At 42.4% G+C, this 26,118-nt stretch overlaps 1 protein-coding gene across 1 annotated transcript in view; it reads left to right on the forward strand.

The window, feature by feature from the left end:
* The window catches only part of Ncapd3 (non-SMC condensin II complex subunit D3), a 76,290-nt gene that overhangs the window by 25,261 nt on the left and 24,911 nt on the right, over positions 1–26,118 (forward strand). The window contains exons 14-24 of the mRNA XM_036194331.1: positions 5,835–5,908; positions 6,649–6,783; positions 9,063–9,283; positions 14,948–15,139; positions 15,462–15,559; positions 15,853–15,968; positions 20,421–20,528; positions 22,598–22,712; positions 22,803–22,910; positions 24,849–25,087; positions 25,855–25,934. Coding sequence (XP_036050224.1) covers positions 5,835–5,908; positions 6,649–6,783; positions 9,063–9,283; positions 14,948–15,139; positions 15,462–15,559; positions 15,853–15,968; positions 20,421–20,528; positions 22,598–22,712; positions 22,803–22,910; positions 24,849–25,087; positions 25,855–25,934 — 1,486 coding nt within the window. The remainder of the gene's footprint in view (positions 1–5,834; positions 5,909–6,648; positions 6,784–9,062; positions 9,284–14,947; positions 15,140–15,461; positions 15,560–15,852; positions 15,969–20,420; positions 20,529–22,597; positions 22,713–22,802; positions 22,911–24,848; positions 25,088–25,854; positions 25,935–26,118) is intronic.

Consider the following 26,118-nt stretch of genomic DNA (forward strand, 5'->3'; position numbering starts at 1 on the left):
CTTTCTTTGTGCATCTCCCAGGGATGGAGTCTTACAGATGAGGCAGATGTGCTGTAAACAGCCAAACCATTGGACACTTCCGGTCTAATTACCCCTTTAGTCTTATCAATAATGTACGGCTATGGAACAGTCTGTGCAGTGGCCCCGTGTAGACCTGGTGTGCAGTAGTCTTGCTTTCTCTGCTGTTGCTGTAGGAGTGGGTAACTGCCAGCTCCTTCTCTCTAGCCATGTCAACTGTGGCCTGATCATCAGCTTGAGCTTTTCTCCCATATTCTCTGAGTTAAAGTATCCACTGATCTTCAAGAAAGGGCAACTTGGCTACAGAGCTAGGTGTTTTCTTTCCCTGGCTGGGAAAGGAGCTCAGTGGCAGAGCATTTCATATAATGTAGTCAAAGCATTTTGCCAGACAGTAGTAACAGCAACAAGTATAAAGTAGAAGCCAAGTACCACTTTCCATATCCATATTCCATACCCTGATTCTAACAACAGGAATGGTGAGATAGGAGTATTCTGAAACAGAAACGTTTTTGTTTTGTTATTTTTAAGAAACGTTTTATTGGATGTGTGTGTGTCTGTGTCTGTGTCTGTGTCTGTCTGTCTGTCTGTCTGTCTGTCTGTCTGTGTCTGTGGGTAGGCATGCATGCCATGGGTGCAAAATGAAGTCCAAAGACAACTTGGCGGAGTCAGTTCTTTTTTCCAGATGTGTTCCAAGGATTGAACTTAGGTTGTCAAGCTTAGCAAGTGTCTGTCTGCTAAGCTACCTCAATGGTGCCCTAAACCAGGAAGTTCAATAAACAGTAAGTTTGAGACAGTTGTGAACCACCATATGGGTGCTGAGAATTGAACCAGGGTTCCTTGAAAGAGCAAGAGCAGCCAGTGCTCTTCACCATCTATCCAGCCCTAAACCGGAAAGTTTTAAAAGTTGAATGAAAAGGAAAGGGAGAAGAAAATCTAGACTTCTTAAAATGTGGAAAGGGAGTAAGTAGGGAGAGTTAGAAAGTGAAGTCGTAAGTACGTTTTTCAAGAAAAGAAGGCAGGTTTAGAGTGAATAAAATGATTTGATGTCAAAGGGATCAGAAGGAAAAGTCCCAACATCAAAAATAATAAAGAGCAGAACCCATATTTTTATAAAAGCCATGTGCTGTGGTGTGTGTCTGTAACCCCAACATTCCTAAAACAAGGTTCGAGATGCAGACAGTAGACTTCCCCAGAGTCTCATGAGCCAGCCAGCCTGGTATTTGACAACAGCAGAAATGAGACACCCTGCTTCACCAAGGTAAAAGCTTTCAGAAAACTGTGGTCCCCAGTGGTGGGAAGATGCTGCACCCACCTCACCTGTAACGTTTCTTGCCCACCTTACATGTGGACTTTAAAAGGGGACACCCAAGAACCTGATACCAGCTGATTCAGCTCCAGTCTGTCCCTGAGGGTAAATCAAGCCCGTCTTTCCTAAAAAGTCTTTTTCCTCTCAACTTGTATTAATTGGGTCAAACTCTTAAAATCCAATAGCAGCTTAGTAAGAAAATCGGGTTTACCGACATGTGGGGTACACATCATGGGAAAGAACCCTCAATGCAAAGTAATCAGCGGGGGCTTAGCCTTACATAGTATCTTCAATGAAAAACAGGAAATTTGTGAAAAATGATGTGTGTGTGTGCGATTTTAGGCTTCCGGGTGTGGGACAATAAGGATGTAGACTGATATTTTGTTTGAAGACCCCTTCATTGATGCTTCTGGGCTAGTAAGACTTCTTGAGGACAGAGAATTTGTTGCATGCCTTTGGGCAGAGAGTGGAGACAGCTTTTCCCTGTTTGCACTGCTTAACTGATTTCAGTTCAAAAGTGTTTTTTTTTTTTTTTTTTTTTTGTCATAGGATATTTTGCAGTGACAGATTCTGGATTGCATCATAGGTTCTAAACATCAGGAAGTGTGAGCTCTCTGTTTCCTTTTTCGAAAGTGATTTGGCTCTTCCGGATTCTTTGTATTCCACAGAAATTTTAGAGCTACCCCCGCCCCCAGCCAAAAAAAAAAAAAAAAAAAAAAAGATATAGATGTGTTGTATGTGTGCTTTTCTCAGGGTAAGGGTTCTCTGTGTAGCTCAGGCTAGCCTTGAACTGAAGCTCTTCCTTAGTCCCCCAGATGGTAAGATTCCAGGAGTGTGCACCATTCCTGACACCCATCTTGCATTTTGATGAGGGTTGATTTGAGATCAACTTAGAGAGCACTGTTACATAAATGTGATGATACTCTCACCTGTTCACATCAGGTATGTTTGCAGTAGGTGCTTCATTTGTTTCTTGTTTTAGGGATGATTTTGTTGTATTCCTTTCCCTTTCTTAAAATTTTATTTTGAGACAAGGCCTTCTTATATGTCTCAGGCTGTCTTTGAACTCTCTGTGCTCTTGCCTTGGTCTTCAAATGAAATACAGCCTGTGTATATTGTTGCATGAATCAAATAAAAACCCGGAGCCAGATGTTGGGGTACATGCTGAAAGGTCAGAGGAAACAAGCCACAGCCAGTTCTCACCTCGCCAACTCCTCACCAAAAAGAGAAGATCCTGTCTCTTACCAATCCTCAGACTGAATGCCTCTGAGTCCTCAGCCGAAAGGCATGAGACCTCAAGTGCTGAGATTAAAGGTGTGGGCCACCACTGCCTGACCTCTGTGGCTAACTCTGTGGCTGGCTCTGTCCTCTGATCTTCAGACAAGCTTTATTACCTTGCCTGACTTGTCTTGTTTTTGTGTAAACAAAAACATTCTTTAGAGTTTCACCATGCAACCTAAGTTTGCCTGCAACTCACGAAGTAGCTCACATTGGCCTGGAACAATTGGTCTTCCTGTCTTAGTTAGCCTCTTGAAGTGCTGGAATTTCATGCATGTACCACCATGGCCAATCTTCATATAAGTATAAACATATAGGGCAAACCATATAAACAACTCTAGATCTTTGAATTTAGTCCTGAGTATTTTGTTCTTTTTTGTGCTATTATAAATTGAAATATTCTCTTTATTTCATTTTTAAATTTCCACTAATAGTTTTTACAAAGGGTTTTGGTTATTGATCTTTTTATCCTAAAACTTGGCTGTGGTGGTTTGAATAAGAATGGCCCTCATAGGCTCACATATTGGAATGCTTGGTCACCAGTGAATAGCACTGTTTGAGAAGAATTAGGAGATGTGGCCTTGTTGGAGAAAGTGTGTCACAAGGGGTGGGCTTTGAGGTTTTAAAAACCTATGCCAGGCCCAGTGTCTCTTTCTTAAGGATCAGACTTTAGCCCTCAGTTACTACTCTAGTGCCTGCCAGAATGCTATCGTGTTTCTTCCCACCGTGATGATAATATACTAACCTCTGAAACTGAGCAAGCCCCCATTTAAATGCTTTTGGTCATGGTATCTCTCAACAGCAATAGAACAGTGACTGGTAGTTTGAATGTAATTGCACCTATCAGCTCATAGACAGTGGCACTAATCGGAGGTGTGGCCTTGTTGGAGGAAGTGTGTCACTGTGGGAATGGGCTTTGAGGTCTCATATATGCTCAAGCCATACTCAGTGTTTTAGACCACTCACTGCCTGTTGCCTGCGGGATCAAGATGTAGCTCCTTCTCCACTCTCAGCTCCTTCTTCAACACCATGTCTGCCTGCATGCCACCATGTCCCTCCATGAGAATAAGGGACTAAACCCCGGAACTGGAAGCCAGCCCCAAATAAATGTTTCCCTTTATAAGAGTTGCTGTGGTCATGGTGTCTCTTACAGCAATAGAAACCCTAACTAAGACTGACTAAATTCATTCCAATAGTTTTTGTTTTGTTTTATTTTGTGGAATTCTTGGATTTTCTCTATGGAAGATTAAGTCTCCTACAAATAGAGATAATGTACTTGTTTCTTTCCATCCAGATGCTTTTTATTTACTTCTCTTACCTAGTTGCTCTAGCCTAGACTCTCAAGCACAGTGTTGAATGATGGAAAGAGTCTTGACTTGTGAGTTTGTCTTTAATTGGGCAGAGCTTTTGGTATTCACTGTTGCGTATGAGATCAGCTGTGAGCTTTTTCAGGCTAGCCTATGTCTTTGGGAGGAAATTTCCCTCTGTTCCAAATTTGCTGAGTGTTTTTATCCTCAATACTGCAAATGCTTTTCTTCATCTCTAAGGTGATTGAGGAGTTTTCCTCTTTCTTATGATGCTGCGGCATTTCCAGTCACTGGTATTAGAATCAGCATTGGATCCCTGAGATAAGTAGCAGACACAGTGCAATCCTTTTTTAATCTTGCTTAGTTCAACTTGCTAGTGTTTTGCTGAGAATGCTGGTGTCTGTAGTCACAAGGGTTCTGTTTTGTTGAGGTGTCTGGTTTTGTGTCAGTAATAGTGGTGTGGTATTATTATGAGGAGGGAACTATCTTCTTCTCTTGTGTCTTCTGATCAAGTTGGTGAAGGATTCTCCCTCATTTGTGTGTCATCATTTGATAGAATTCCTAGTAAAACCATCTTTGGCTTTGTGTGTATGGTGCGGGATCCTTTTTTGACCAGTGGAGTTATGTCATAATGTTGCATATCTGGTTTTAACAGTTTGAATATGATTTTCTTGGTCAGTCTAGCTAAAGCTTACTAAGCTTTGTTAATTTTGTGGATATTTTCAAATATTACTTGGGCTGTTTCCATCTTTTGCTTGGGAACCTCTGAAGGGTTGTTGCTAAGCCTCCTTCGTGGGTGTGTGATATGAAAACCATGTCCATTTTATTATTAAGGTCTCATTTATTCCCCACACCTTGATCTTCTCACAAGAGTAAATTGATATTTCCCAGAGATCACATGTGTGGTTATAACAGGTGACAGCCAAGTATCAGAGTGTACAAAAAGGTAAAACAGTGCCAGTCTTTTGTTATATTTTAGAAAGTATAGCTGTTTTTTTAAATGTGTTTTATATAGTACATGTCTTACTTTTATTTATTTAAAAAACTGTGGTGGTTGGTGTGTGTCTGTGTGTAATGGAGTAGATAGGCCATGGTGCACATGTGGTGGTCAGAGGTCAACTTGGAAGAATAATTTTTCTCCTTTCTTTACGTGGGTTTCAGGGCCTCAAACTAAGGTTGTCTGTCGGGCTTGCATGGCAAGCCTCTGGACCCATCGAGCCACAGCTCCTCTTATTTTTTTTTTAATGAATCATTAAATGTTCTTACAATTTTCTGTTTAGGTTTCTAATTTATACCAAAGACATAATCTGTAGGAGCAACTCTTAGGTGCTTAGTAATTCCAGAGCCTTTCTAGTAGAAAATTGAAAATGGTCACATATCGCCTCATCAAATCTCTACAACATCCCTGGGTCTTAAATAGTCTTATTTGCAGCCAAGCAAACTAGAAGCAGTAAATAATTCATTCAGAGTTGTAGAGGGCAGCTGGAGCCAGGACTCGGGAGTTCAGATCCCAGCACCCTCAGACAGCCCACAACTGCTTTTGACGCTAGCTCCTGGGATCCGATGCCATCTTCTGACCTCCACAAGCACACCCACCCACCCACCCACCCACACACAATATTTATGTATTATTACTTAATAAGAATAAAATAGTAAGAAAAAATAAGAAGAATTAAAATGAATCTTTAAAAATTCATTTAGTGGTAGAAGCCAGAATTTAAAATCAAATTCCTCGATATTCTAAAGTTAATGCTTTTTTTATAGTGAATGCCTGATTATTCAAACTTTCTTCTTTTTCAAGACTTTTTGATACTTTCTTTTCTTACTTATAGTGAGTCTCTAGCCAATCCTGTCTCCTCAGTGTTGTGACACCGTAGGTGTGTGTGGTCTTTCTCAAGACTGTGATTCTTTGGTATCGTCAACAGAGAGATGCTTCATGGCGATGCTGAGAAAAAGAACCAGGGATGAAAAGATCAACGTCAGGAAGTCTGCACTCCAGGTGGGTCCTTCCTCCTTACACACAGCTCAGCAATGCCGCACTCTTTGTTCATTGTTTAATTTGCCTTTGGTTCTGCCATTTATAACTACAGAAGATCTAGAAGACTGCTGATTTTTAAACTTTCAAGTTTACTTGGTGCCTTTTGGAGACACAACTGTTGTGGAGTGTAGTGGTTTGTGCCTGTAATCCTTGCTTTCAGGAGGCAGAGGCAGGTATCAGAATGTAAGCGAGTTTAAGTTTGAGGCCAGCCTGTTCCACATAGTGAGTTCCAACTCAGCCAGGGCTACACACCACTATAAAAAACAACTTTTTATATGTATTTGTTGAACTAGGAGACCATAGATGAATTTCAGTAAATTTGTGAAATTGGTTGTAATGTTCAGTTTTTTTCTAGAGAGAATCCTTTCTTCCTTTTTTTTTTTTTGGTTTTGGTTTTTTGTTTGTTGTTGTTGTTGTTGTTGTTGTTGTTTTGTTTTGTTTTGTTTTTTTCAGAACAGGGTTTCTCTCTGTAGCTCTGGCTGTCCTGGAACGGGTTCTGTAGAACAGGCTGACCTCAAACTCAGAAATCCCTCTGCCTCTGCCTCCCAAGTGCTGGGATTAAAGGCGTGCAGCATCACTACCCAAGAGAGCCCTTTCAAAAGAAAATATCATAGGGAAATAAGGTTGATCTGTGACAAGGTTGAAGTATTTCTTTGTCTGTGTTGGTGCCCTTAGTCACCACTTCCTGTTGTACCTTCCAGGTGTTAGTGAGTATTTTGAAACACTGTGACATCTTGAGCATGGAGGAGGACCTGTTGATCCTGCGGGACCATTGTCGAGACCCTGCCGTATCTGTGCGGAAGCAGGCCTTACAGTCCCTAACAGAACTTGTCACGGTAAGGAGGAGCATGCTGTGTAGAGATTGCTTAGTGCTTTGTATCAAAAGCAGCTCTGAGCTGGCTCTGATGGTTCACACTTCAAATTAACATTCATAAAGCTGAGGCAGGAGCATTACTGTGAGGCTGAGGCCCTTTGTCTACAGTATACCCTGCCTTAAAGATAGATAGATAAATAGATAGATAGATAGATACATACATACATACATACATACATACATACATACATACATACATACATACTTACTTACTTACATAAATTCTGGAGTTGGAGGATTAGGGATAGACCATGTGCTTTATATGTATAAAGTGCTTGAGTTTAGTCCCCAATTCCAAACAGGGGCAGGAGTAATGCTACATAATAATTACCTGTTGTGGGGCTGAAGATATGGCTCAGAAGTTAAAAGACCTGGCTATTCTTCCAGAGGACCCTGGTTCAACTCCCAGCATCCACATGGCAGCTCACAACTGTCTGTAGCTCCAGTTTCAGATGATCAGACATCTTCACACAGATATACATGCAAGCAAAACATGAATTCACATGAAATTAAAAATAAACAATAAAAAAATTACCTGTTGTTAAATGTTAAGTAAACCATTTAGAGAACTGAACACCAACCACAGGGAATAACAAGTGTCTTTGGCAGATGACTTTTAATTCAGCTAGGAACTAACGCTAAGCAATCCTGTGCCGCTTCTTAATTTTATCTTAAATCTCAGAAAAATAAATTAAAATTTTAAAAATTGATTTTAATTTTTATTTATGTGTATGTGTTCTCATGTCGGTGTTTGTGATTATATAAATGTGCGTGCATGTGCCCACAGTGGTGAGAGGCCCACAGCTGATTGTGAGCCACCAGATGTGGGTACTGGGAATTGAACCCTGGACCTCTGGAAGAGCAGCAAGTGCTCTTAACCACGGAGCCATCTCTGTTACTTTTTGCTGTTGTGACAAAACACCATAACCAAAAGCAACATAAGGAAGAGATTTGGTTTTGCCTATGGTCCCAGAGGGTAAAAGTTCTCTATGGCAGGGAGGCGTGGAAGGAAGTAGCAGGTATTGTGATGATCAGGACGCTGCGAGATCACCTCTTAATAAAGCAAAGAGCAAACAGGAAGTGGGGCAAGACTAAATTCTGACAGCCCCCCTGCCCAGTGACATACTTTCTCCAGCAAGGCTATACCTCCCCAGTGGAACCTCTCCTGACAGCACCAGCAACTGGACACAGAGTGTTCAGATGCCTGAGCCCAAGGGACTTGCTCATTCAAATCACCACACCATCTCTTGAGCCCCAGAAACAGGAACTTTAAAATCAAATTCACTAAATTCAAGACCTAGATTAATTTTTGTCAATTAATATATGTAGCTAGGTGGTGGTGGTAGTGCACGCCTTTAATCCTAGCACTCCGGAGGCAGAGGCAGATGGGCTAATCTGAGTTCCAGGACACCCAGGGCTACACAGAGAAACCCTGTCTCAAAAAATTTAAAAAAAAAAAAAAAATATGTAGGTATTACCAGAAGAGCATATTCATTAATATGATAATTTATTTCTCTCAACCAATTGACTATTGAAGAATTTTTAAAGGGTTATTATTTTTTATCAGGGAAGATATTAAAGAATGCATACCTTTAAGATTTGTTTTTATTAAGTGTGTGCATGCATGTGAGTATGTGCATGTAGTGCCCATGGAGAACAGAGACATGAGAGCCTCTGGAGCTGGAGGAACATTGGGGTGCTGAGCTACCTAACTTGGTGCTGGGAATCCAACTTGGTCCTCTAGAGGAGCAGTAAGTGCAGTGAACTACTGAGCCATCTCTCTAGGCCCGAACTGCGGATTTTGGCTTTTTCTGTCAGCACATTTTCCTTGGAGTAAATATCATTTGTTGTTGTTCTTGAATAACCAGAATAATACTAATCACGAATAATAAGATAATGGCTTTAATTTATAAGTTTACATTTTAATATGAATTGATTCATCATAAGCTAGAGGTTATAGCTTTTTAGGATCTCTGAATGTTGTTGTTGTTGTTTGGTTGGTTGGTTTGCTTTATGTTTTATTTGCAATTAAGTGCAATTATTTGTTTGCTTGGGCATAGTGCCAAGTATTATACCCAGAGCTTTGAACATACAATGAATACCTTCTAATATTAAACTGTAGCCCTACCCCTGTAGGTGTGATCATATTTAGCGTATCTGTTGAAATGTTGATTGCACCTTTATTGGCTTGTCCCTAGATTTGTAATAGTGTTAGATCTTCTGCTATGTTTTCAACCTTAGGCCCAACCTACATGTGTCCCAGTCCAGAAAGCCTGGTTGATGGGAGTCATCCCAGTGGTGATGGACTGTGAAAGCACGGTGCAAGAAAAGGCCCTGGAGTGCCTGGACCAGCTCCTGCTGCAGAACCTTAAGCATCACAGGAAGTTTCACAGTGAGGACAGAAGCCAGGTGCTTGCTTGGGCGCTACTTGCTCTCCTTACTACAGAAAGCCAGGATCTGAGGTATGTCAACTGTATCACTTCAATTTCTTATTGACAGCCATGTTCTGTTTTCATTGGGTTGTGTTTTAAAGATTTATTTTTTTATTTTATGTGTATGAATGGTGTGTGTGTGTGTGTGTGTGTGTGTGTGTGTGTGTGTGTTTAAGAGAGAGAGAGAGAACCCGAGGAGGCCAGAAGGTGGCAGTAGACCCCCTGGAACCAGAAACTAGAGTTATGTATGCTTTGTGAGCCACCTTGTGGGTCCTGGGCACCAAATGTAGGTCCTCTGTGAGAGCAGCCAGCCAGTGCTGTTAACCACCTGAGCCGTCCTTCTGGTCCTCATATGGTGTTTTAATAATAGTTTTCTATTGATATCTAAAGATAAGTCATCCAGATTCTGAGTCTATGTGAAGACCCTTTTTTCTTGATTCTCTTCACATCTCTTAGCATGATTGTGGTGAGTGCTTTTGTGGTACCTTTGATCCATTGGCTTCCTTCTGACTCCTCCAGCTTTAGACTGGTGCTGTGTGTAGTCGTACTGAATATAGTATGGCACTATAGCATGGACATCCCCACTACTTGCTGTTAGGAGGACTACATCTTCATGTTTTGGTTTCTGGTTTTTCAAGACGAACATGTCTCTGTGTAGCCCCAAGTGTTCTGGAACTCCCTCTATAGACCAGGCTGTCCTCAGACTCAGAGCTCCACCTACCTCCTCCTCTTAAGTACTGGGACTAACGTGTGTGTCAGCACACCCAGCCTACATATTCATTCATCAAAGCTAAACCATATACATTTTATTGAGCTGGGTTAAATAGCTCTTCATTTTTGTTTCTATTTGATAACATTGAGAGTGGTAGAGATGGAGGATGGTGGACATTGAGGATGGTGGAATTTGAGGGTGGTGAACATTGAGGGTGGTGAACATGAGGCTGAGGAGTTAGGATCTGTGATGGTACCTTGACTTCAGTGATCTTATGATTAGTTTGTATTTAAATTATAGTGGCTGCTTTTTTCTTTTCCTTACATCTCCTTGTCATACAAGAAACACAGACTTTTCCATGTAGTTATGGAGGGATTATACAATAGAAAGTGATCGATTGCCATAAACTTCTGCCCTGTGGTCTTTGCAGAGAACTTCTTCCTGGGCTTGAGTTTCCTCATTTTTGAGCACAGATAATGGGTTGCTTGGAGTTTTCATCCCTTTGGTGTTAGAACTTTACCACTAAAAATCCATTCATCTAGTCAGTGTTTTCTCAGTACTACAGAAGATGCAGTGTGCAAGGTACTACCTTGAAGCAGAGAATGACCTTAGTAGATACTAAGCCTAGAGCCCTAACCTCAGACTTCTGAGCTTTCAGGATTGTGAAAAGTAGATTCTGTTCTTCATCAATTACACATTCCCAGGTGTTGCTATAGCAACTCAGTGGCCAGACTAAGATGACACCATAAAAAACATTCAAAGGACAGATTGAAAACTGTAACCCACATGAGGGATGGTCACTTGTCTTTACTAATGACTCTTACCTAAGAGAGGATTCCTAACAGAAAATAGATGAGGTGAAAAAGCAGTTCACAAAAGTTGAAGTAGAGATGAGCAGTAGACAGAAATATTGAATCTGATATTAAACTTCTCTAACAGTCAACAGAGTTAAAAATAACACAAGTTTCAGTTTGTTAAAATGTGAGACTTGACAGCCTATACTGTAACCAAGTGTCACTGGGAATTTGAGAAAATGACAATTTTGCATGCTTGAGGAGAGCACAGATTGTCCAAACCTGCTTAGAAGATAACCCAGCAATGTATATTTCAAGCATAAGGAACACTTGTTGTTTTTTATCCCAAGGCTGGGCCCTCTCTCCCGCTCTGGCATCCCAGCCCACCCAGGCCGAGTCTCTTGGTCTGGTCTTCTTGCAGTCCACCTATTGACCTTTCTACATGCATGACCTTCAGGAAGTATCAGAAAATGTCCTCTTACTGGGCTACTCGACCAGTGCTTCATCTTTGTCTCTTAGCTGTTCCACCAGGTGCATTCTGGGTCTTGACAATCCCTCTCTGCTCCCTACACAATCTGCCCTGCATGCAGGTACCTCTGGGGACAGCGGATTCTCTCTGTGACATGTTCTTTTAGCCCACTCTGCTTTGTTTGATCTTACTTGTCCTTAGATTTTTCTTTACTTATCTCTGGCAGTCTTCCTTGGCTCCCCCGGTGTATTAGGGTTCTCTAGAGTAAATGAACTTACAGAATACAAATATTTATCATATATGTAGGTACACATATACAGGGCATTTATTAAAATAACTTACAGGCTGTGTGGTCCAGCTGGTCCAACAAGGGCTGTCTACCAACAGAAGGTCTAAGAATCTAGTAGTTTTTCCATCCACAAGGCTGGATTGTCTTTGTTAGGGTTACTGTTGCTGTGATAAAATACCATGACCAAAAAAGTAACTTGGGGAGAAGAGGGTTTATGTCATCATCAAAAGCAATGAGGGCAGGAACTCAGGCAGGGCAGGATCCTGGAGGCAGAAGCTGATGCAGAAGCCATGGAAGGGTACTGCTTACTGGCTGGCTCTTCGTGGCTTACTCACTCAGCCTGCTCGCTCGCTCTCTCTCTCTCTCTCTCTCTCTCTCTCTCTCTCTCTCTCCCTCTCCCTCTCCCTCTCTCTCTCTCTCTCTCTCTCTCTCTCTCTCTCCCTCTCCCTCTATCTGTGTCTGTGTGTGTGTGTGTGTGTCCATGTGTGTCTGTCCTTCCATCCTACACATGCAAAAGTTTTTTAGAGGTGATCACTAATTTTAAAGAATTTAAAGGGATCTCTACATAGAGTGTAGCTCAGTGGCAGGAGTACTTCCTTGGTATGTACAAGGCCTAGCGCACTAAAAATACATAGACATTAATAAGTGAGTGAGTAAATTTAAGGAAGTCTCACATTGAAAAAGATATGATCTGGAAATGAGTTTGAAAAGCAAAAGATGCTAATAGAGGACCTGGGGAGATGGCTTGCTGAGTGGTGTCCCTGGTCCACAGTATGAGGATATGAGTTTGAATCCCCAGCACCCACAGCAGCAGACAACTGTTAATGTGGTGCTGGGGATGGAGGGAGGAAATATGGCTGGAGCTCGTTGGCTGGTAAGCCCGGCTGCTCAGTGAACTGCAGATTCAGTGCAGAAAAGGTGGATGGAGCAAGGGAGACGGCTCAGTGGTAAAGTACTTGCTAGATAAGCATGAGGACGAGAGTCATTCTGGCATTGAATTTAGATCCACAGCACACACGTGAAAGGCCAGGCATGGTAATCCTAACCCTAAGGGAGGCAGAGACAGGAGAATTCCAGCTTGCTGGCCACATAGTATAGCCAAATTGGTGAACTTCAGCTTTAGTAAGTGACCCTGTTTTAATAAATGAAATGGAAGAAGTCTCCTGGCATAGACCTGTGGCCTGCACACACACACACCCACAGGTGCACACACAAACATGTATTCTCAACATGTGAATAAAAACAGAACAAAGGAGGGAGCGAGGGGGGAGGAAAGGGGAATCCATGGCTGATATGTAAAATTAAATTATAAAATACAGTTTAAAAACAAACAAACAAAAGAACAAATCAGATGAGGGGTGTTGGAGGAAGTCACCTCTGACGTCCACACGCGTGTATGTACTTGCTTGTGTGTGCTCTATGCATACCCACCCACAGACATGCACACCCACACTGATACAAACGCACCCCCAAATAGCACTATTAAGAACAGTAGGGCTGATAAAATAAAGAACTCTATAAACAGTAATGTACAAGATTTACGTTAAGATCTTTAATCAACAGAGAGCAGGTGCTTTATAGGATAGCTGACCTTTGAATTGACTTTTTATTTAAGATTTATTTTATTTTTTAAATTGTATGTGTGTCTGTATAACTTTCTGGGGTATGTGCACTTGAGTGTGGGTGCTTACAGAAGCCAGAAGGCCTCAGATCCCCCAAGCTGGAGTTACAGTTGGTAGCAACACAGCCTGGCTGCTGGGAACCAAACTCTGATCCTCTGCAAGAGCCATGTGGATTTTTCACCACTGGGCCATTTCTTCATCTCCCTGAACTGATTCTTGAAAGCTAGTAAGAAGCAAAAGACAACCAGGAGAGGAAACAGCCCTGAATGCATGAGGTTGTGTGTATTGCACTAGCACCTCACTGCATTGATGGCTGCTGTGACTGTGGGGACCTGGGACCCAAATTAAATGGGAGCATTGTGATACAACATGCTAAGAAGCTTGACCTTACGTTGAAAGCAGAATAGCAAGGAGGAAGTTGCTGGTGAGCTTATGTGGAGGGAGAAGACAGGAGTTGACCCATTAGGACCTACAGAGAATGAATTTGTGTTTGGAGACCAAGGGGACCAAACTGGAGATTGAGAACACAGGCCTGTGTAACACGGACAGAATAAGGTGGGGCCAGTGGAGCTGGAGAAAGGAGGTGTCTCAGAGCTGCTTAACAAGTGTTGGAGGTGGAGGGTAGAAGGACCCGGAAGAGGAAGTCGAGTGTGTTCAGTTAGCAAATGTTTTAAGTACTTCATTTTCAATGCCCTGCTCTCAGTGCTCGAGAGTTGCAGGACTTGACACCTCACTCTATTTAGATTGCTCTTAATCTGGTGGAAATTTCACAGAGCAAAGTCAGTTTTGGTAGGAAGTGTGTTACAAGTGCACAAAAGAAGATATAACCACATTTTCTTCTCTTCCTGCTTCCCTCCCTCCATCCTTTCTCTTGGCAGGAGTTCGAATCCAGTGTCTTGCACGTACCGTCCCTCCAGCCCCGGGAGCTATGTTTTTATCTTCTTTCAAATACATAATGTGACATTGTCTCATGAATCATCTCATTCCATGCTATGGAAAGAAAATAAAAGTGATTTTAAAACAACAGTGAAGGGCACTGGGTAGGGAGTACATCAGTTGGTAATGTGCTTGCCCCACAAGTTTGGAGACCTGCATTTTGGATCCCCAGGACCCTTTCCCCATTTAAGAAAAAAAAAAAAAAAGATGAGCGTGGTGGCACAAGACCACAATGCCAGCACTGGGAAGGCAGTCGGGAGGGTCCTTGAGGTTTGCTGGCTAGCTTGTGTAGTTGAACAGTGAGTGCCAGGTTCAGTAAGAGACCCTGACTGGAGGGCAGTCAGCCAACCTCCAGAACATGGGCGTGCCACGTGCCACATAAAAACAGTAACATGGATACTTTGGAAGCATTTTAAATTTTGTTTGCATATTACTAAGGTGTAGCAAGTTTCAGCTCATTTGCTATGCCATATTTAAATGCTATGATGTCCTTTCTCTCAGTAGTATCTCATTAAATGAAGGACAGCCTATTTATTCTTCTGTTACTTTGTTCCTAGCAACATGGGCAGAGCTGTTATAGTAAGCTGTATGTGTGGAAATTTGGAGGGCGATTTTGCAGTTTTCTTCTTCTTTATTGTAAATAGTATTTTGTGAGGGGGCGTAATAAGGACAACTTATTCTGAAGGGAAAATTAAGAAGATACCTTGTTTGGTATCAGATATGCAAAGAGCTGGACTCACTGAGTGGATGTTTTATGTGCCAGAGAAATCCTGGATCTGCAGAAGTTGATACCCTTTCAGTGAGAGGTTGGTCAGAACACTTTGGTATTTTTATGCTTACATTTCTCCTTTTCCTTCTTTTTTTTCTCCCAGCCGCTATTTAAATAAGGCTTTTCGTATCTGGTCCAAGAAAGATAAATTCTCATCCACCTTTATAAACAGTGTGATATCCCACACTGACACGGAACATTCTGCACCAGCATGGATGCTGCTCTCTAAGATCACTTGCTCATCACCCAAGCTGGACTACACCAAAATAATGGAGTCATGGGAGAAGCTCAGCAGGTTTGCATGCTTGTAAAGTACCCACTAGCAGACACCAGTTGGCTGGAAGCAAAGCCCATGTCTTCAGGAAATGGTCTACTTCAGAGCTGTTGCTTTAAACCTTTACTTAAGCTATTGCTTAAAACAAAGCTTGAAAAATAAGAATCACAGCTGAGCAGTTTACCTTTGTCCAAGCTCATTAAGACCTTAATGTTTCCAGACCTCAGTTAAACCATGTTAACTACTCCACTTTTAATATTAATAATCCAGAAGCAATGGTGGTGGTTGTGGTTGTTCTCTTAGCAGCATGCTGTTTAATTCTGCCCTTTCTCCTTTTCCCTAGTGAACAGTCTCCCAATTCAAACACCTTAGGCTATATGCTGTGTGTCATTGGACATATTGCAAAGCACCTTTCCAGGAGCACCCGGGACAAAATAACTGGTGAGTCTGAGACGGTCTTGAGGCCTTGACATTTACAGCAGCCTTTTTCCCCTCCATGGTTCTGGGTTTTTTGTTTGTTTGTTTATTTTTTGGGGGGGTTTCGAGACAGGGTTTCTCTGTGTAGCTTTTACGCCTTTCCTGGGACTCACTTGGTAGACCAGGCTGGCCTCAAACTCACAGAGATCAGCCTGGCTCTGCCTCCCAAGCACTGGGATTAAAGGTGTGCGCCACTACCACCTGGCTGTTCTGGGTATTTTTAAGTGGTTAAATTTCAGGTTTTCCATTTTCCTTAGGTGTTGTCAAAGGCAAGCTGAATGGATTTCGGTGGTCTCTAGAGTTGATCAGTTCGTCTGTTGATACTTTGCAGGCGCTTTGCAGAGCGTCTGCAAAGACACTGCAGGAAGAGCAGGTACGGCCGCACACCCTTCCTACGTTTCCAACGTCTACTCGAACATGCTACTCCCCAGTAGCTTTTGCTGTGCGTCAGCACCTGTGCGTCCCATTGCTGGCTTTCCTCAAGAGCTGGCTGCTGAAGACATGGCTCCCTTAGATCCATCCCTGCTTTGGCTCCACGTACAAGTGTCTTTTAGTAATGGGTGCCTCCTGATTGATATTTATTTTTCTGCTGACAGTTCTGCAAAATTATCGTTTAGTGAATGATAGCCTGAACATTCCAGAGGCATTTAAGACATTGTCTTTTACCTAATTGTAGAGTTCCAGGCATAGCAGATGGTGTTTGATCTTTTGCTCTATCATATTCCTGGGAATGCCTGTGCCATTAGTCATTCACTCAAGTGTTTCCTGCTGGTATTGTGTCTCCAAAGTTGCCTAGCCAACTGGTAATTTCTTGTAAATATTTTATCAATTCTAATAATTTTTATATGAATAAATAGTCACAAATCCAAATGAATGCTTTATATATGACAGTTACTTTACCCACTACTGGAAAATTCTCCTATCAGTAATTTTTTTAAGTCTTCCACCAGGTGGGTCCAGGGATAGAACTGGGGTTCTCAGGCTTGGCAGCAGGGCGCTTTGCCCGCTGAGCCTTCTCACCACTGAGTCATCTCATCAGCCATATCAGTCGTTCTTCTGTATTCCTTTTTCTTTCTCTCTCTCTTTCTTTCTTTCTTTCTTCCTTTCTTTCTTTTTTTTTTAGAGGAGTCTTTTTTTTTAATTTATTTTTATTTTATATACATTGTTGTTTTGCCTGCATGTATGTCGTCTGTATGAGGGTGTTGGATCCCCCAGAACAGGAGCCACAGACAGTTGTGAGCCACCATGTGGGTGCCAGAATTGAACCCAGGTCCTTGGAAGAGCAGCCAGTATCCACAACCTCTGAACCGTCTCTCCAGCTCCCCATATCAGTATTCCTAATAAATCATTTTATTACTGTCATCTGCTTTTATCATGAGAGATGTTCTCTTTTAGTTTTTAATGTTTCATTGACCTGTACGTGTGTCTTTGTGAGTGTGTATGATGTGTGTGAGGGTACCCATGGAGGCCATCAGATTTCTTGGAGCACAGTTGAACAGTTATTAAACAAGAAAAAAATAAAGCTGGTGCTGTGTTGTTTGGCATACGATCTTAGGGAAATTGGGGGCAGACTTTAAGGATCAGTGGCACACACCCTACTCATGGCAGAACTGGGGTTAGAAGGTAGGTCTCGGTCCCTTCCTGGCACACTAGAAAATTTGTCTCTGCTGTGGGCCCTTCTTACGAATGCCTGTGGCCATCAGGCTGTTCCGTCAGATTGTTATCCGAGCCTGGGAGAATAGAAAAACATGTCTTCGGATTTAGAAACAAAGAGCTAAGGAAAACTTGACTGTGGTGGCGTCGGCACCGCCAGGCCGTTGTGCACCACAGGGAAGGGAAGAGCAGCACTTACAGCTCCGAAGGTTTTATTAGTTCACCACTGAGCGGCTCACTGATCTGGTGGGTCAGGGCTGCGGGACAAGGACTCGGGAGCCTTGTTTCTCCCGACAGCCCGGAACAGGGGCAGAAGCAGGGTTTGTAAACACAAAAATCACAAGTGTTGCCAAGTTACAGTTAAAATTTTCACCAACCAGGGATCAAAGATCAGGGGCTTTGCTTGTGGGTCCCGTCATTGTCAGCTGACACAAAATGGGAGCTTTTCAGTCCAACCAATCAGATTCATTTGTTCTTTCTATTAGGAATAGCCGTAATCTTTTAAAGAACTAAGGGGCATAACAGACTATTTCTATTGTTTAAGGAGGAGGTTGGCCAGCCATTGGAAAGTTCACAGATCTGCTAGGGCTTGGGAACTTGAACTGTGTTTCACCCTGGTAAAATGGAGTCCGAAGTTAAAATGGCAGTACTCAGGCCCTTCAGTAGGAAAGTGGCCACATTTTTTTCTGCCAAAACCCCCCTTTGTAGTCAATGGTAGAATAAGACCTTGAGATTTTTTCTGGCATCCTAGGGTGTCTAAGTCCTTGTAAACACACTTCTCTCTGGTTTTCCTCTGTAAATAAGCCTTCTGTATTTTATTGAGAACAAGAAGTGATCAGTACACCACTCAGCTGTAGTACACACTTAGACTTAGGTCTTGGACAGTTTTGGTGTCTGTTAAACTCGGTAAGAGTGAGTTTTCTGTGGATGTCATTAAACTCTGGATGAAAGCTCGAACTACATTAGTGGGGGAAGAAAGTGTCTAGAGTAAGAGGGACGATGGTCCTGCTCTTTGTCCTAGCTAAACGTAAGGTCCGAGCTGTTCCTGTAACTCAGTTTCAGTGATACCGTTTTAGAAACGTTGACAGATGGACTTTATATGGAAGACAGTTAGATGAGGGGTGTAGCATGTAAGAAGCTATGTGAGACAGGCTGCCTTGCTAAATCCAGATATATGAAGACTTTGACAGAAAAGAATTGAATTTATTTGATGTGCCCAGATGCCCAGTCTATACAAGTGTTTGAAAATTAGAAGGGAGCGGATTTCAGCCAGCTAAAGCACACTTACGGAAGTGTGCCTGAAACAAAGGGGCTTGTCTTGGTTCCTGTCCCAAGTCACTGTCAGTGCTCAGAAGAAGCTGTACCGGAACTGGACAGTAGCTGTGGTGTAGCAAGGATCCCCAAATTGTTTGGCCTTGACAGCTTTCCCAGGCTCTTTGGTTCTGAGTAGTTACTTCAGAACACTGAGGTCTTTGTCTTAAGCTTTTATACGTCAGCCTTTATTTCTTTCTTAAGATCAAGGCCAGTTGATTTCAGGAGCTCTCTTGGCCAACAAGTGGCGGTTAGGTTGTATAATCTATTAAAAGTCATAGGTGTGGTTATTCTTTTAAGAGTAATTAACACATGCCGGGCACTGGTGGCACACACCTTTAATCCCAGCACTCGGGAGGCAGAGCCAGGCAAATCTCTATGAGTCTGAAGCCAGCCTGGGCTACAGAGCGAGATCCAGGACAGGCACCAAAACTACACGGAGAAACCCTGTTTGAAAAAACAAAATAATAATAATAATAATAATAATAATAATAATAATAATAATAATAAAAACGGTAGTTTGGTAGGCTGGGTCAGGTTGTGTTTCTTGTGGTAGTGATTTCCTGCAGTTTGGCACATGCTGATGTGACACCACATTGCTCTAGTGCCAAGTGCACAGGGTGACCCCTAAGCTGGTCTGTGAAAGCCCCTGACATACATGTGGCAGACCATGTCCCTGAAATAGAAGGATATGTCCTAATGTTCGCTTCTGTGGAGACACCGCCACACCTAGGTATTTTGGAATGGCCAGTGAAGCTCAGGAATTCTGGGTTTTGAGAATGCTCTTGGGCACAGAAATGTGGTTGTATGTTGTTAGTGGCAGTGACCCCCTGGAACTAGAATCAGTAAGAGACGCTAAACACTTGTACCTAAAGTATTATAGAAGAATAACAGCTTCTGTGTATGTGTGTGTGTGTGTGTGTGTGTGTGTGTGTGTGTGTGTGTGTGTGTCTGTCTGTCTGTCTGTATCTATATCTTGGTCTTTGTGCATGTGCACAGGGACCAGAAGAGGACGTCTGTCTTGTCTGTCTGTATCTATATCTTGGTCTATGTGCATGTGCACAGGGACCAGAAGAGGACCTTGGTGTCTTCTTCTATCATTGCATACCTATTCATTTTCAGGCAGGGTCTTCCCCCTGAACCTGAGGCTTACCCTCAGCTAGGCTGGAAGCCAGCAAGCCCCAACAATCCACTTTTTTCTGCCCCTTTGGAACAGGCATTCGTGGGAATGCCTGGCTTGTTATCTGCTGAAATCTGAAGTCAAGACCTCATGATTATGGACCCAGTACTCTTAACTGCTGAGCCATCTCTCCAGATCCCTGCTATTTTTTAAGACAGTGTCTAGCTATGTCGTCACATTGGCCTAGAGCTCTGTTTACCTCAACCAAACTGGAACTCAGGATCTTCCCACTTCCACCTCCCAAATGCTAGGATTACCATACCTAGCCCAACATCAGTCCTCATTTTATGTCTTGTAAAAGTAAAGTGTTAACCATAATAGTTAATTCTCTCCCTGTGTGGTAGAACTACCATTTTTCCTCTACTGTTGGAGAGGTACTGCTGTTAAAAGTGGCTTATAACTTGAGAACTAGATTTTCAATGTGCCTTTTGCTCTTCTGGAGCAAATGTGGAAAGAAGGATGATATTCACAATACTCTTTCAACGTTTGACTTAGCCACTTCCCTTGGCCAGGATGCTGAAAGTGTTGCTGTGGCGTGGGGCATGGGATGGGAAAGGTGAAAACAGTGTGTGGTGGCTGGGGTCTTCCTGCCTTCCGAGAGCCTGGAGGTTCTGGGAACTGGGCTTGGTGAGTCATCTGAGCCGTGTGAGACCCGCCAGAGCTAAGTTGTGACTTGTGCAGGAACTGCTGAAGCAAGTGTGTGGGGATGTGCTGTCCACCTGCGAGCACCACCTCTCTAACATCCTCCTGAAGGAAGATGGAGCAGGGAACATGAATGAAGACCTGGTGGTAAGCAGCTGCTTTTTCTCCGTCTTTCTACAGCAGGCTTTCTTCGAGGGTGGTTGTGTAATGGGAGTTTCTGTTGCTATTGACAGGAAAAAGGCTTTTAAAGCTTAGTTTTTTGCTTTTTTTTTATATTACGTGTGTACTTGTTTCTGTGTGCTAGGAGGAGGCAAGTATGTGAACATGAATGCAGATACTTGTGGAAACAAGAGGAGGCTATTAGATGCTATGGAGCTGGAGCTACAAGCATTCGTGAGCTGCTGATGTGGGTGCTAGGAACCAAACTCAGGCCCTCTGCAAGAGCAGCAAGTGCTCTTAATTGCTGACATCTCTTCAGCCCCCGTTTGGCCTTTTGACTTTTAAAATATAACATTATAACTTGTCTTCTGGGCTATTTAAACTTTGGACTGTAGCACTGGGGGAATAGAGCTGAGCTTTCGTAATGTGCAAAATAAAAGGGGAGATTTGACCTGCCAGGACACAGTTGCTCTTTGCTGAGCCAGATATCTTGATGGACACTTGAATCAGGACACATAGGCAGTTAGCACTGTTGACAATGGTCCTGATGCTGGCATCTGACGTCTGTTAGAGGAAATGAGCCATGGTTTTGATGCCCTTCAGGATGGATCGTCATTTAACCAAGCCTGGCCGGTTTCTCCACCTCTCTGTATTCAGTTCCTGCTCTGCCAGCTTTGCTCTTGCAGTTAGTGATTGTAGACCAGGGTTAGAGTTGTAAGGGAAGGCCACTCTGCCAGCAGCTCTGTGTGCACACATTCAGTGATAAGCATTAGCATTATGGGACTCTGGATGCTGTCAGCAGACTTCAGAGGGCTTGGATTTTATCAAGTATCAGTCACCACCCACACCAGTGTTACAAAAATAAGAAACAAAATCACAGCAACTAGCAAAAACACCATGTTTTATGTTTCTGATTTTTTAAAAACTCAAATGCATGTGCTGTTGGCTTTCTTACCACAAGGTTAAGGGTTTGTTTGTTTGGTTTGGTTTTTTTTTGAATCAAGATCTTGATATGTTGATTGGGCGGACCCTCCCAGCACACCCCTTCCCCAGTAGCTAAGATTATAGGCATGTATGTACAACTGTTTTAAGCTCTAAAATAACCTTTCACCTGACCTTTGACTTTTTAATAATGCTCATTCATCTTTGGGGTGAAGAAAAATAATATGATTTATTAAAACGGGATGTCACTAGAAAACATGAATAGTGGTAGCTGGCTCTGAGGAAGCTGGACCTTGTGTGTGTTCTGAGCAGGAGTTTTAGCAGTAAACTAACCTGGAGGACAAATTTGAATTGTTTTACAATATAGAATGAGTTTACATGCTTCTAAAAACAAATTTAGTTTGAAGTGCTGGGGATCAAACACAGGGCCTTGAGCACACTGGGCCAGCTTTCTACCATTGCGCTAGACCTCAGTCCTTTATGTGCTCTTTCAGTCTGGATTTCACTGCTAGGAAAATTCAGCAGCAGGTTTCACAAAGGTATCCATCAGGCTATTGTAAGAATAAATACCCATGCCAGGCATAGTGGCACCCGCCTTTAATCCCAGCACTCAGGAGACAGAGGCAGGCAGATCTCTGAGTTTGAGGCCAGCCTGGGCTACAGAGTGAGTTCCAGGACAGCCAGCATTGTTACACAGAGAAACCATCTTGAAAAACAAAAAAAGAAGAAAGAAAGAAGTACCCACTAACTGTAGAATACTCAGCAAAATTATCTTGAAACCCATAGCTTTCACATGGCACCCTTATATTCTTTAAACATTTGTCGTATATTAATATGAAGAGATGACACTTTCTATCACAACATGATTATTAATAGAAGCCCCAATTATTTACAGAAATGTCTGGATTTTGATGATAAAATGATATGATCATTCTAGTTTGGAATGAATTTTATTAAGTAGTAGCCAAATTTTTATTGCCATGTATATTTTCTGAAAAAGTAGTGATCTTTTTGTAATTTGTGAGACAAAGTAATGCTCTTTTGACATATTACTCAAGCTAGAGTTTATGGGTTTTTTGCCTTGCTTTTTACTGCAAATTCAATTCTCTTTGCAGGTGAAATGTATTTTTACCATAGGAGATATAGCCCAGTTATGTCCAGCTATAGTGGAGAAGCGAATCTTCCTTCTAATCCAATCGATTCTGGCTTCTTCTTCCCAAGTGGATCACCGTAAGGCCTTTGAAGTCATACTCTGCACCATTCCGTCCTAAGGCTCATTAACTGTCTCACTAATAATTCGTTTCCTCTTCCTTCCCCCAGTACCATCTTCTCAAGGGAGCACGGACGCCCTAGCCAATCAGCTGTCTTTCCAGATCAGAAGCTCTGCCATGCCTTCCGTGATTAGAGCGCACGCCATCATCACTTTAGGTAAGGTACCATGGGAGAAGTGTGACTGTAGTCTGTGTAGCTTTTGTCTCAAATAAACGTCACCACAGTAATGTGCTACGTGCTGTTGAGGCTGTGTCTGCTCTAGCTTGTATGACTTTCAGAGTTATTCTGATGTGAGGGACCAGCTCTGCCGATGGAACAGAGCCCTCACAGTGAGAGCCCGTGAGACTGTCACTGTGTGTGGCCATTACTTCTCTCACTGCCGTGCTGAAATACCAACAGAGGCAACTTCAAGGAAGGGGGTTTTATTGTAGTGCATGCTTCAGAGGGTCCCTCTGTCCGTTTCACAGAGTGGAAGCATGGTAGCACTGGCTGGTCATTGCAAAGCAGGAGACGGGAAAAGAGGTTCTCTGGCCAGAAGCCAGGCTGAGATAGGATTGTCAAAACCCCTCCACACCGACCCATGCCTCTAACCTCACAAAACAGTGTCATCAGCTGGGAACCAAGTATTCAATCACATGAGCCTAAGTGGGACATTTTATATGTAAACCGTTATACAGGAAGATTCTTTTGTAGGGTTATGGTAATTAATCACAAATACACCTGTTTCTGTTTTTATGGGAGTTTTGTTTTTGTTTGTTTGTTTGTTTGTTTTCAGTATTCACAGTGTAGCTTATGAAGTCTTATCAACAAGTATATTTCAGAGGCCGGGGAGATGGCTCAGTTGATAAAGTACTAAGAAGAAGCACAAGAGCCTGATTGTGATCCCTAGAAGCCACATTTTTTAAATGCCAGAGTCTGGAGAGATGGTTCAGTAATTAAGAGCACTGGTGCTTTTCCAGAGGACCCAGGTTCGATTCCCAGCACCCACCGCTCACAAGTGCCTGTGACTTCAGTTCTAGGAGATTGATGCCCTCTTTTGTCCTATGAAGGCACCAGGAACACAAGTGACATACGTGCAGGCAAAATACCCATGCACCTAAAATACATTAAAATAAAAAATAGTTAAGGAAGCCAAGTCCACTGATACATGCCTGTAACCCCAGTGCTGAGGATGCAGAGACTGTCAGACCCCTGGTGCTCTCTAGCCCACCAGCCTAGCCTGCTTGGCAAACCTCAGGCCTGTGAGAAGCCCCGTCTCGAAGGAGAACACTCAAGGCTGTCTTCTGGCCTCTACGACACGTGTGTATACACATGAGTCTGCACACACACAAAACAAGAATTGTATTCTAGATACTACACTGGGTTTTAGGGATGGAAAGTTTGAAGTTCTGTTTATAGAGTGAGATGGTTTATTTAATATTTCCCAGAACTGACAGATGAGTTGTGAGCACATTTCTCCACAAACTCAAATAGTTTATCATGAAAACACTGACCTCTGGCTATGATTGAAATATTCTGTCTTTAAAAGTGATTATGTATTTTATAGTAGAAATAGTTTGGAATGGTGGTTTTTGTTGCTGCTGTGGTTTGTTTTGGGGTTTGTTTTTTTTTTTCTTTTTGTTTATTTTGTGGTATTGGTTGTTTTAAAAATACCTAAGAATTACAAGTAAGAGCAAAACATTCCCCAGGCCACAAAGCAAACACACTACAGAATATAATTCAGCAGTCTCTTTCTAACTACGAATAAAAAATAAGTGACACAATATTCTTTCCTGCTATCTAGCTTGAATTTTTAATTCAATAAGTTTTTTAGAGCATGTATATAATCAAAACTAAAATGTGTTAGGTTTTACTCGTCATTTTGTGGGTAAGTAGGTAACCATAAAATTCAAAGAATGACTTTAAGTGCAAGACAATTTTATTATTGCAGAGGAAAAATCATGTGTCTCACGAAACTTGTGGAGTTTATTTTTTCGAATGCTATTTTTAAACTTTCTAATATTTGTGAGTTTGTTGTTGTTTGTGATTTGGGGCATGTTTACTCTGCATAACCCGAAGTGTGGAATCTTGACACCTTCCTCTTTTCTGCAATAGGTAAACTGTGCTTACAGCATGAAGACCTTGCAAAGAAAAGCATCCCAGCCCTTGTGCGAGAACTTGAAGTGTGTGAGGATGTGGCTGTCCGCAACAATGTCATCATTGTGATGTGTGATCTTTGTATCCGATACACTGTCATGGTGGACAATTACATTCCCAATATTTCCATTTGTCTGAAAGATTCAGACCCATTTATCCGGAAGCAGACACTGATCTTGCTTACCAACCTCTTACAGGTATGAGTAGGACTCAGACTGCCCTTTTCTGCTTACCATGCTGGTTTAAGGGAGCATTCAGTTAACAGTGGTGTGCTTATCTTTGTCGTAGAATCAAAGACAATTATTCTCATCTCTGTTTAGTGTTCACTGCATATTTGCACAGAAACCCTGTGAAGCAGGGCGATCGATTCTGTGTCTGTAGACCTGCAGAGGGAAGTACTTGGGGACAGGCAGCTCCAGTCCAAGTCCCACTGCTCCTCTTGTCCACATCCATGTGTTTCAGCCATCATGGCTCTTGCTTTAAAATGTAGATCGTATTTGGAATGCACTGTCTTACAGCCTTGCTGCAGGAGTCCAGTGAACGGTTTCGGTCTAAGACGTCTTGAGCTGCAGGGCTGTCTAGAGCATATGATACTTCCGTGTACATTCAGAGCTTGTAGTTGGCCTGTGATGAGAAAGAAATAGCTGATTGTATATCTTTTCTAAACACTCATAAGCTTATCTTCTCCTGCATTACGGATTATTATGAATCTGCCCATTAAAGCCATATTCTTTGTGTTATTTTCTTTATACCATAGATTTGGTAAGTTTTTGCCCAAATACTCCTCTACATCTCTTTGAACTGGCAAATGCTATGTGCTTTGAAGGAGGTCAGGAAGTAAACATATCAAACTACACTCGGGTCCCAGGTGGACCAGTGGCCAGCAGATGACTCTGCACCTTGGCACATCTCATGTTTCCATATTAAAGTCCATCCTGAAGTACGCTGTTTTCACCTCGTACAGGAAGAATATGTGAAGTGGAAGGGCGGTCTCTTCTTTCGCTTTGTCAGCACTCTGGTTGACCCACACCCGGACATTGCCAGGTAATCTTGCCTTCCCATGTCAGACAGCTCAACAGTTACCTAGCTCCTGGTGTGCACTGTCTTTCCTTTCGGGGTAGTCTACAGTTGTTTGGGATTTAGTCAGCTTCTAATTATTACCAGAAGATCTTAAAATACTGAATGATAGGACAGACGTTATATATATACATGTTTTAAAAGCAAAACA

Source organism: Onychomys torridus, chromosome 7, assembly GCF_903995425.1.
Source record: "Onychomys torridus chromosome 7, mOncTor1.1, whole genome shotgun sequence".
Classification (NCBI taxonomy): Eukaryota; Metazoa; Chordata; class Mammalia; order Rodentia; family Cricetidae; genus Onychomys; species Onychomys torridus.